Source organism: Notolepis coatsorum (genome assembly GCF_963971535.1).
Source record: "Notolepis coatsorum genome assembly, chromosome: 8".
Taxonomy (NCBI): Eukaryota; Metazoa; Chordata; class Actinopteri; order Aulopiformes; family Paralepididae; genus Notolepis; species Notolepis coatsorum.
In genome coordinates, this window is record NC_140172.1 from 30,407,876 (window position 1) to 30,419,792 (window position 11,917).

The 11,917-nt window shown below is 43.5% G+C and overlaps 2 protein-coding genes and 1 long non-coding RNA gene across 3 annotated transcripts in view; all 3 read left to right on the forward strand.

Moving 5' to 3' along the window:
• The window catches only part of LOC311233387 (uncharacterized protein), a gene marked incomplete at its 3' end in the record, with an annotated part of 4,588 nt that extends 1,024 nt beyond the window's left edge, over positions 1-3,564 (forward strand). The window contains exons 2-5 of the mRNA XM_084320363.1: positions 771-896; positions 2,463-2,585; positions 3,254-3,354; positions 3,555-3,564. Of these exons, the coding sequence (XP_084176489.1) occupies positions 771-896; positions 2,463-2,585; positions 3,254-3,354; positions 3,555-3,564 (360 nt within the window). The remainder of the gene's footprint in view (positions 1-770; positions 897-2,462; positions 2,586-3,253; positions 3,355-3,554) is intronic.
• An 83-nt stretch (positions 3,565-3,647) lies between these two features.
• LOC311233046 lies at positions 3,648-6,092 on the forward strand. Its single transcript, XR_014620000.1, has 3 exons — positions 3,648-3,760; positions 4,934-5,021; positions 6,037-6,092. It is a non-coding gene; the product is annotated as an uncharacterized lncRNA (long non-coding RNA).
• Positions 6,093-6,094: 2 nt separating this feature from the next.
• On the forward strand, positions 6,095-11,616 carry LOC311233044 (serine/threonine-protein kinase pim-2-like). Its single transcript, XM_084319904.1, has 9 exons — positions 6,095-6,254; positions 6,556-6,810; positions 7,244-7,421; positions 7,848-8,015; positions 8,525-8,781; positions 9,092-9,346; positions 9,613-9,790; positions 10,254-10,418; positions 10,720-11,616. The coding sequence occupies exons 2-9, from the start codon at positions 6,616-6,618 to the stop codon at positions 10,917-10,919; spliced, it is 1,596 nt and encodes a 531-aa protein (XP_084176030.1). The 5' UTR covers positions 6,095-6,254; positions 6,556-6,615; the 3' UTR covers positions 10,920-11,616.
• Positions 11,617-11,917: the final 301 nt, after the last annotated feature.

The window sequence follows — 11,917 nt, forward strand, 5'->3', positions numbered from 1 at the left end:
ACAAATTGCAGATGATTGTGACATTCGAGGTAATAACCCATCATAAACAAGAAGATGGCGATACCATTCAACTCAATGTCGGCCCAACTGAACGTTTTCACACTTGGCACCAATGTGCATTCACGTGCTACACAGTGACGTAATGACTCTTCCTTCTTTTATAGTTTACTTGGTAAGAACACAACCTCTGTATATGTAAACAACTTCTCATTACATCCTGACAAACATTTTGTCCCAAGCCCCTCCCTTGTACTCCCATATGCCCCTGATAATGAATTATGAGATTTGTCAATGAAACATAAATATTATCCTACAATTACTACATATCTTTGAAAAAAGAAAAAAAGAAAACTGCGGTGTGAATTTAATGACACTTTGTATTATAATTAAATCTGCTATTAGCATTAATGAACAATAGGTGGAGCCATTGCTCCATATACAGGGTCTACAGCTGAGCGTGCAGCGTCTATACTTTTACCAACTAACTTGCATTTCTGCATTCTGATTGGCCACTGACGTTTCTGGTCATGTGACATCTGCGCCAATCGTGTGACGCCTGTTTCTATCACTGGTTAAGCTTAGGCACACTTAGAGTTTGTCTTAGAGCAGGGCGATAGAACACCAGCCCTGATTCCAAACTCTAACCAACATAGTCTAGGGGAGGGAAGAATTGGAAATACGAAATTGGGATGGGAGAAAAATAGAAAATGGGGAGAAAAAGTGGATTAAAAAAAGGATATTAATCTTCTTCTTCTTTCGTGTCTCATCAGATGGGCAACTCCGTGTCCTCCTACAGCCAGGAGATGGGCGACGACAAGGTCAGGGTGCAAGACCCGCTTGTCAACTCCATGTCCTGCAGCCAGGAGAAGATGGACAACCTTCACGCCGTCTCCTCTGTGAGTAGCTTTTCAAAGTCATGTAGTAAATTAATATTGTTATTGTTATTATTATTATTGTAGTTGTACTATTATTAATACTAAATATATGTCAAGAGAGACAGACTGGCCAACAGACAGACCAGTGGAGAGACAGACAGGTGGAAAGACAGACAGGTAGAGAGACAGACATGGTCATGCCCATGTGGGGAAGAAGAAAGAAAAAGAAAGAAAGAACATTTTCAGTTGTTGGTTGGTTCCAAGTGACGGGGCATTTCAGCTGTGTGAACACCCCCCTGATGCTGGGTTCAGTAGAAACAGGAACACACCAGGTATCTCTCTTCCTATTAAAGACTGGAGTCAAAAAATACTTTCTTTCTTATTTATTTATTCATTCATGTATTTATTTATGTCTCATTACCTAATGTCCCTGGATATATTGTATAGTATATGTACCAATATATAGTTTCTGGGGCTCAGAGATTGTATATACCATGGGCTGGCGACAACAATTTCAGAAGCTGAAGTGAGCCGAACTCATTATTGAGATGGTGTTCTGGATTTAATGTGATAATGATGAGACAATTTAAGAGTTTGTCTGTAACACTGTTGTGTGAGTCTCTGCGTCGGACTCTGTCAGGTGTGGTTTCTTTCTCCTCACCCTCAGTCCATGTTATTTGCGTCTTGCTGGATGATTGTGGAGCAGGATCCTCTGTGTAGTATCTCTTGACGAACGTGGTGTTCCTAGAATAGGTCGCTCCACTTGGTGATTGTTGGACAACCACATTGTTACCATCTTTACTGATAACCTTGTGTGGTGTCTTGTCAAAGGTTGTTGTAAACTTGTCTGTTTTGTCTTGTTTTAGTAAGACTTGGTCTCCCGCTGACACATCAGAGTATTTTGCTCTGTTCTTGTTGTCTGTGTACAGTTTGACTTTCCTTTTCTTTCGGCGTCAGTGTCTCTGACCTCCAGGTCTCTTTATGGTGTTGTGATGTCTGGAAGCTTTCCTCTGATCTTTGCTGTTTTTATGAATACCGGTAGATATTAATGTGACCACAGGATATTAATCTTCTGCGGCTGAGTGGCGCAGTGGGCAAGGCACTCGCCACTAACCTAGGATATGCTGGTATCGAGCCCAGCTCTCAGCGTTGCTACCGGCTTGGCCGGTCGTCATACTAACACAATTGGCAAGTGTTAGGGGTGGGAAAGCCGGTGGGTGGGGATTGGACGTTGTGGACGGCGGGCGACTCCTACAGGTCGGTTGGGTGACGTCGGTGCGGCGGAAACAGGAAGTATCGGGGGCAGCGTGAGCCTCCCACGCGTTACTCCTCGCCACTGAGAGTTCGAGCTGCTGCGGTGAAAAGATGAAACAGGCTGCCTCCTCGTGTACCGGAGGGGACACGTGATGCAAGGCTTCTATCCTCACTACAGCCGACCAGTGGGAGGCATAGTCTAGCAACGTTCAAGACAGGGGAGGGAAGAATTGGAAATACGAAATTGGGATGGGAGAAAAATAGAAAATGGGGAGAAAAAGTGGATTAAAAAAAAGGATATTACGGTAATCTTCTTCTTTCGTGTCTCATCAGATGGGCAACTCCGTGTCCTCCTACAGCCAGGAGATGGATGACAAGGTCAGGGTGCAAGACCCGCTTGTCAACTCCATGTCCTGCAGCCAGGAGAAGATGGACAACCTTCACGCCGTCTCCTCTGTGAGTAGCTTTTCAAAGTCATGTAGTAAATTAATATTGTTATTGTTATTGTAGTTGTTATTATGATTATTACTACTATTATTAAGTAAGGGATAATGTATAGCTACGAGGTCATTGTCGCAAAATAATTGACCGACACAGAGTTTAAAATACCGAGCCGCCTCGGCGAGGTGTTTTAAACGTCAGTGAAGGTCAATTATTTTGCGACAATGATCGAGTATAGCTATACATTATCCCGCTTATTACATGGCTAACTTACTAACAATATACCTAATTCATTTTACATCGACTCGCAACACTGGTTCTGGCTCCGCTCGTCGCTCCACCCCCTGTCATCGCCGGCAGCAGAACACCGGCAGTGTCTAATTGCACTGAAACAGTGTGTGTCAGTGGGCTTGATTGCGAACAGCTGCGCACAGCGGTCATTATTGTCCCACAGCGGTCATTATTGTCTGATAATGACCGCTGTCGGGGGGCTATTGACCAATCACAAGCAAGCATTTCGGCGAATGTGAAAACGCCATGTAATAATACTAAATATATGTCAAACATATAATACTTTTTTTTTTATTAACGTCAACAGAGTTTAACATTAAATAAATGTTTAGCGTGAACACGATTCAACTAAAGCAACTAATAAAAAAATCTGATTGGGATTAATTTTACAGGTGACGAGATGCTTCCGGAGGGAAAGGATCCTTGATGTCCAAAGCCCAGAGGAGGAGGAGGAGGAGGAGGAGAAGGAGGCCCTGCAGTGGATCCTGGAGGAGTATGAGGAGGAGGGGAGGGGGGAGGAGGGGGGGGAGGAGGAAGAGGAGAAGGGGGAGGAGAAGGAGGAAGAGGAGAAGGAGGGGGAGGAGGAGGAAGATAATGAGGAGGAGGACCTCCTTCTAGCTGTAACTCCTGCCTGGAAACGATGTGTCACATGCATCAAAACTCATCGTGTTTATGATTTTCCTCTTTCTCTAGGCACCAATGACATACAGACCAACAGTGGTTGGATAGAGGAGGATGAATGGGAAGTGGAGGAGGTGGTAAAAGATGAAGAGGAGGAGGAGGAATGGTCAAAGCAGGTCAAAGCGGCTTTTGAGCTCCGGTATGAGGAACAGGAGTTTCTGGCGGACGGAGGCTTTGGAACCGTGTGGGCCGGCTATCCCAAAGAGGACACGCTACCTGTGAGTCATATACACCTGGGTTGGGATATCATTTTTTTATGTCATCATGTCATAACAGAATGTCATGATGTCACTGTTATGATGTCATAACAGAATGTCATGATGTCATAATTAGGGATGGGTACCGTTCACATTTGAACCAATACGGTACCGGTACCTGTGAATCGATACCGGTACCCAACGGTACCCTTTTTCTGTACTTTAGCCTCTAAAAATGTAATCTACCTACCTCAGTCGTAAAAAAATATTCAAAACTTAAAATAACTACACTTTCGACCGTTTTCGGCTTGCCATTGCCCCGACTGCTTTGTTGTTGAATCAAGTCAAATCCTAGGTAAGCGTATTGTAGAGGAGCCAAAGCTATATATTTAGGTTATTGTATTGTTTATATGTTTATTTTTATAACCTTACATTGAAACGGCATTAGGAATATTGATTGGATTTAGATAAAGTCATTGAACCGTGTTATTTGACATAATAGAACATTCTAGAACATGTGTGATGTCACAGTATGATGTCATAATGGAACATTCTAGAACATTTGTGATGTCACAGTATGATGTCATAATAGAACATTCTAGAACATTTGTGATGTCACAGTATGATGTCATAATAGAACATTCTAGAACATTTGTCATGTCACAGTATGATGTCATAATAGAACATTCTACAACATTTGTGATGTCACAGTATGATGTCATAATAGAACATTCTAGAACATTTGTGATGTCACAGTATGATGTCATAATAGAACATTCTAGAACATTTGTGATGTCACAGTATGATGTCATAATAGAACATTCTAGAACATTTGTGATGTCACAGTATGATGTCATAATAGAACATCCTAGAACATTTGTGATGTCACAGTATGATGTCATAATAGAACATTCTAGAACATTTGTGATGTCACAGTATGATGTCATAATAGAACATCCTAGAACATTTGTGATGTCACAGTATGATGTCATAATAGAACATGCTAGAACATTTGTGTTCTATATATATTCAACAATTCTCTCAGCAGTTCTCATTGTGCATCTTGGAACAGTACTTAACAGTACTGAACAGATAGACTAAACAACATAAATTGAAGCCTGCATTTCTAGACCAGGGTGCCTTGCCTACCGTTTTGCTGTGGAAAGAGCCGTCATGTTGATTTCCGGCTTTCAGGTGACGAGATACATCCGGAGGGAAAGGATCCGTGATGTCATTCAGGAGGACCCAGAACCTCATCTTGGCATCCATCCATCCATCAGTGGTAAGATGCTACCATTAACATACATTCTAAATAACAACATCTACATTTGATTATTCTGATAGTATGATGCTACAATTATAATACAACCTAAATAACATCATACATGTTATTATTCTGATAGTATGATGCTACCATAATTTATAACACAACCTAAATAACATCATACATGTTATTATTCTGATAGTATGATGCTACCATAATTTATAATACAACCTAAATAACACCATACATGTTATGATTCGGATAGTATGATGCTACCATTATAATTAGGGATGTCCGATATTATCGGCCTACCGATATTATTGGCCGATATCGGCATAAAAATGTGATATCGGAAAATATCGGTATCTGTTTTCAATTTTTTATTTATTTTTTTTACATTTCTATAACCTTTATTTACCCAGGCAAGCAAGTAAGAACAAATTCTGATTTTATTTATTGTCAAAAGTATGCATAATGTTAATTCCACAACAAGAGATATGTAATGTTAATTACCTGAAATTATTCCATTTTTTGGGGGGGGGGGAAACCCTGCATATATCGGTATCGGTTGATATCGGTATCGGAAATTAAGAGTTGGACAATATCGGTATATCGGTATCGGTAAAAAAGCCAATATCGAGCATCCCTAATTATAATACAACCTAAATCACATCATACATGTTATTATTCTGATAATATGATTGCAGAATCCTTCCCTAAATTGATATTAATTCGTCCCCCGAAAATGTATCCCTATAAGTGCCATTTAAATGTATTTTGCATCCACAATGATGTAGATACAATATAGAAAACAATTCATTCAATAGTATTTGTCCATTATTGCATGACCTTTCTCATACATTTATTATCTTTGTCTCACTGAGAGAATGGTTTGTCATTATAGTTATAATTGAGTATGTTACTAAAATCCTCTAACATCTCCTGATTCACAACGTAGCTGTAACTCCTGCCTGGAAACCATGTGTCGCATGCATCAAAACTCATCGTGTTTATGATTTTCCTCTTTCTCCAGGCACCAATGACATACACGCACAGACCAACAGTGGTTGGATAGAGGAGGATGAGGAGGATGAATGGGAAGTGGAGGAGGTGGTGAAAGATGAGGAGGAGGAGGAATGGTCAAAGCAGGGCAAAGCGGCTTTTGAGCTCCGGTATGAGGAACAGGAGTTTCTGGCGGACGGAGGCGTTGGAACCGTGTATGCCGGCTATCGCAAAGAGGACACGCTACGTGTGAGTTATACACACCTGGGTTGGGATCAGTTCAATGAAAGAAAGTTGATTTGTATTCAAAGTAAAAAATGTATACACATTCAGGCACGAGAAGGTTGAATTATGTAGCCTAGCCTATTGACAATACATGAGAATGGATGTCCCATCATTAACATGTAAATTACTATTTCAGTTTACATTTTGAATTGATTAGATTCAAAGTTAATTGACACACACACACATACATACATGCATAGAACATCTGCTTGACATTGTGTGTTGCAGACAATAGAATAATAGTGTTTTTGTGTCTGTCCTGTAGGTGGTGATAAAACACATCCCCAAGCACTATGTCACCTACACCCAGGTGACAGGCTCAACAATGGATGAGGTCCCCCTGGAGGTGCAGCTCCTGCTGAGGGTGGCAGAGGAGCCGGGACAGAGCGCGGCCGTGGCGCTGTTGGACTGGTACAGCCTGGAGCAGGAGGTACTGCTAGTCCTGGAGAGACCCGTCCCGTGCACCGACCTCTTCCGATACATCTGTAGAGCAGGGGTGCTGCCGGAGCTCCAAGCCAAGGTAGGTGGTTTGTGTTGTGTATGTGTGTTTGTGTAAGTGTTTGTTTGTGTGTTTGTGTAAGTGTTTGTGTGAGTGTGTGTATGTGTGTTTGTGTAAGTGTGTGTTTGTGTGTGTATGTGTGTTTGTGTGTGTGTTTCATCAACATTCTCTCTCTCTGTTTCCTCAACATTCTCTCTGTTTCATCAACATTCTCTCTCTCTGTTTCATCAACATTCTCTCTCTCTGTTTCATCAACATTCTCTCTCTCTGTTTCATCAACATTCTCTCTCTCTGTTTCATCAACATTCTCTCTCTCTGTTTCATCAACATTCTCTCTCTGTATGTTTCATCAACATTCTCTCTCTGTATGTTTCATCAACATTCTCTCTCTGTATGTTTCATCAACATTCTCTCTCTGTATGTTTCATCAACATTCTCTCTCTGTATGTTCCAGGTCTTCATGAGGCAGCTGGTTCAGGCTGTAATAGAGGTCCACTCTAGAGGAGTTCTGCACCGGGACATTAAACCAGAGAACATCCTGGTAGAAATCGGTTCCGACGTCCCGCGCCCCAGGCTCATAGACTTTGGCTGTGGCTGCGACCTGCATGATGGACTGTATACGGATTTTGCAGGTATGCTGCCCTGTTCTGTTCTGACCCTTCACTACCCAGTCTCTCGATCTCTTTATTACTTTATTGACATGGGGAAACATACGTTTACATGTAGTACAGAAGGAATATTTTGTGTGATTGACAGTCTTTATGGTGGTTGCATTCCATTGGATGTCCTTTTCTTGTCACAGCAGCTCACAAATCTTGCTGCTGTGTTTGCACATTGTTGTATTTCTCCCAGTAGGTATGGGAGTTTTGAGTTATTTGCCAATGATTTCAAAGTCTCTTTGGGTGTTTGCAATTTGTGGGAAGCATGTCTCTGATGTCTTGGTATAGTGGGCAGGTTGTTAAGAAGTGTAGTCTCTATCTCTCCATATTGTTTCTCTCTCTGTCTCTCTCTCTCTCTTCTTCTTCTCTTCATATTGTTTTCTTTCTCTGTCTCTCCAGGAGGAACCCTTGAGTTCACTCCTCCAGAGTGGTATCTCACTGAGGCCTACAAGGCAGTGGAGCTCACAGTGTGGCAGTTGGGGGTGGTGCTGTACTGCATGCTATATGGTGACTACCCCTTCAAGAGCATCGACGAGATCCTCTACCTTGACCTTGATCCCTACATTGGTAAGGCACACACACACACACGCTCACCCACACACGCTCACCCACACACCCAGACACACACACACACGCTCACCCACACACACACGCTCACCCACACACCCAGACACACACACACACGCTCACCCACACACACACGCTCACCCACACACCCAGACACACACACACGCTCACCCACACACACACCCAGACACACACACACGCTCACCCACACACACACACGTTCACACACGCGCTCACACACACACACACGCGCAAAAAGCGTCCTTGTTGTTAGTAGCCTAATCATTCATTGTGGAACATCTTTATTTTAGGCTTCCTGTTCTCAGGCTGTTAACCTGCTCTTAGTGCTGCTTTCTCTGCCTACTTGCTATGTTGCCAATACTGGAATTTGTGCAAACTTTACTGGAGCACTTATAGTTGCTCTAGATAAGAGCTTAACATGTAAATGCAGACATATTACACACAGCAAAGATTTTCACCAAAATCTCTCTCTCTCTCTCGCCCTCCAGGATTCAACCATATGTTGCGGAGATGTCTTTCTAAAGAACCTGCAGACCGACCAACCCTAGAGGAGCTGTTGCTGCACCCCTGGCTCCATCTTGTGGTGACAGATGATGAGGAGGAGGAAGAGCAGCAGAAGGAGGAGGAGGAATGGTCAAAGCAGGTCAAAGCGACTTTTGAGCTCCGGTATGAGGAACAGGAGTTTCTGGCGGACGGAGGCTTTGGAACCGTGTGGGCCGGCTATCGCAAAGAGGACAAGTTACCGGTGAGTCATACACACCTGGGTTGGGATCAGTTCAATGAAAGAAAGTTGATTTGTATTCAAACAAAGTAAAACATTTAAACACTTTCAGGCACGAGAAGGTTGAATTGACAATTGACAATACATGAGAATGGATCACATCATTACATCATTAACATGTAAATGAGAATTTCAGTTTACATTTTGAATTGATTAGATTCAAAGTTAATTGACACACACACACACACATACATACATGTATAGAACATTTGCTTGACATTATGTCTCTAAGTGTTGCAGACAATAGAATAGTGTTTTTGTGTCTGTCCTGTAGGTGGTGATAAAACACATCCCCAAGAACTATGTCACCTACACCCAGGTGACAGGCTCAACAATGGATGAGGTCCCCCTGGAGGTGCAGCTCCTGCTGAGGGTGGCAGAGGAGCCGGGACAGAGCGCAGCCGTGGCGCTGTTGGACTGGTACAGCCTGGAGCAGGAGGTACTGCTAGTCCTGGAGAGACCCGTCCCGTGCACCACCCTCAGGGGATACATCTGTAGAGAAGGGGTGCTGCCGGAGCTCCAAGCCAAGGTAGGTGGTTTGTGTTGTGTGTGTATTAGGTGGTTTGTGTTGTGTATGTATGTGTGTGTGTGTGTGTGAGTGTGTGTTTGTGTAAGTGTGTGTTTGTGTAAGTGTGTGTTTGTGTGAGTGTGTATGTGTGTTTGTGTGAGTGTGTGTTTGTGTAAGTGTGTGTTTGTGTGTGTGTGTTTGTCTGTTTCATCAACATTCTCTCTGTATGTTTCATCAACATTCTCTCTCTGTATGTTTCATCAACATTCTCTCTCTGTATGTTCCAGGTCTTCATGAGGCAGCTGGTTCAGGCTGTAATAGAGGTCCACTCTAGAGGAGTTCTGCACCGGGACATTAAACCAGACAACATCCTGGTAGAAACCGGTTCTGATGTCCCGCGCCTCAGGCTCATAGACTTTGGCTGTGGCTGCGACCTGCATGATGGACTGTATACGGATTTTGCAGGTATGCTGCCCTGTTCTGTTCTGACCCTTCACTACCCAGCCCTTTGTCTCTCGATCTCTTTATTGCTTTATTGACATGGGAAACATACGTTTACATGTAGTACAGAAGGAATATTTTGTGTGATTGACAGTCTTTATGGTGGTTGCATTCCATTGGATGTCCTTTTCTTGTCACAGCAGCTCACGAATCTTGCTGCTGTGTTTGCACATTGTTGTATTTCTCCCAGTAGGTATGGGAGTTTTGAGTTATTTGCCAATGATTTCAAAGTCTCTTTGGGTGTTTGCATGTCTCTGATGTCTTGGTATAGTCCACAGGTTGTTAAGAAGTGTAGTCTCTCTATCTCTCTCCATATTGTTTCTCTCTCCATATTGTTTCTCTCTCTGTCTCTCTCTCTCTCTCTGTCTCTCCCTCTCTCTCTCTCTTCTTCTTCTCTTCATATTGTTTTCTTTCTCTGTCTCTCCAGGAACCCCTGATTTCACTCCTCCAGAGTGGTATCTCACTGAGGCCTACAAGGCAGTGGAGTTCACAGTGTGGCAGTTGGGGGTGGTGCTGTACTACATGCTACATGGTGACATCCCCTTCAGGGGTGTCGAAGAGGTCCTCTACCTTGACCTTGATCCCTACATTGGTAAGACACACACACACACACACGCGCGCAAAAAGAGTCCTTGTTGTTAGTAGCCTAATCATTCATTGTGGAACATCTTTATTTTAGGCTTCCTGTGCTCAGGCTGTTGACTGGGCTGTTAACCTGCTCTTAGTGCTGCTTTCTCTGCCTACTTGCTATGTTGCCAATACCTGAATTTGTGCAAACTTTACTGGAGCACTTAAGCACTTATAGTTGCTCTAGATAAGAGCTTAACATGTAAATGCAGACATATTACACACAGCAAAGATTTTCACCACAATCTCTCTCTCTCTCTCTCTAGCTCTCTCTTGCCCTCCAGGATGCAACCATATGTTGCAGAGATGTCTTTCTAAAGACCCTGCAGACCGACCAACCCTAGAGGAGCTGTTGCTGCACCCCTGGCTCCATCTTGTGGTGACAGATGAGGAGGAAGAGGAGGAGGAGGAATTGTCAAAGCAGGTCCAAGCTTTGCTGTATGATTTTGGGGGACCTGTATGGTGATGACTCTCCCCCCCTGGCCTAGAAGACTCCCCCACCAGAGAGCCGCCGTGCTATGCTGTGAAGTGACGAAGGGTTCATTAACACCCGCCGTGCTGTGAAGTGACGAAGGGTTCATTAACACCTGCCGTGCTGTGAAGTGACGAAGGGTTCATTAACACCCGCTGTGAAGTGACAAAGGGTTCATTAACACCTGCCGTGCTGTGAAGTGACGAAGGGTTCATTAACACCCGCTGTGAAGTGACGAAGGGTTCATTAACACCCGCCGTGAAGTGACGAAGGGTTCGCTCTGCGCCTCCCCCTCTTACCCCACTCCCTGGAGAGGGGTATGGACGCTGGGCGATAGCGCCTCCTCCTCTTACCCCACCCCCTGGAGGGGGGTATGGACGCTGGGCGACAGTGCCTCCCCCTCTTACCCCACCCCCTGGAGGGGGGTATGGACGCTGGCCGACAGTGCCTCCCCCTCTTACCCCACCCCCTGGAGAGGGGTATGGACGCTGGGCGACAGTGCCTCCCCCTCTTACCACATGGACGCTGAATGTCAAAAAAGAATATTGCCATCACCACCCTGAACTCTAACATGCACTAATAATTCACCTTTCCCCCTCCTCCCACACTGTGCAACATCCTGATGAGCAATATCCACAGTGCAATACCCACCCATATACACTGACACTGTGATTGTTAGTTGTGTATTGCTATTCTGTATATTGTTGTTATTTTGTATATTGTACAGGACTGTAACATTGTCTTATTGTATAGCATTTAATGTTTCTGTATAGGATTTTGTGTTTTTATTTTATTACTTGTGATTTTATTACTGAGTCCCAAATATCGTTGTATGCAAATATAATGACAATAAAGTACAATCTAATCTAATCTTACTGCGGAAATACACTCCAATTTATTGTCCAGGGGACTTTTCATCTATAAAACATTTTCTTTCTCATATCTGAAATATTTGTATCCCAGCCTTCAGTGAAATTAATACTTTTAATTCT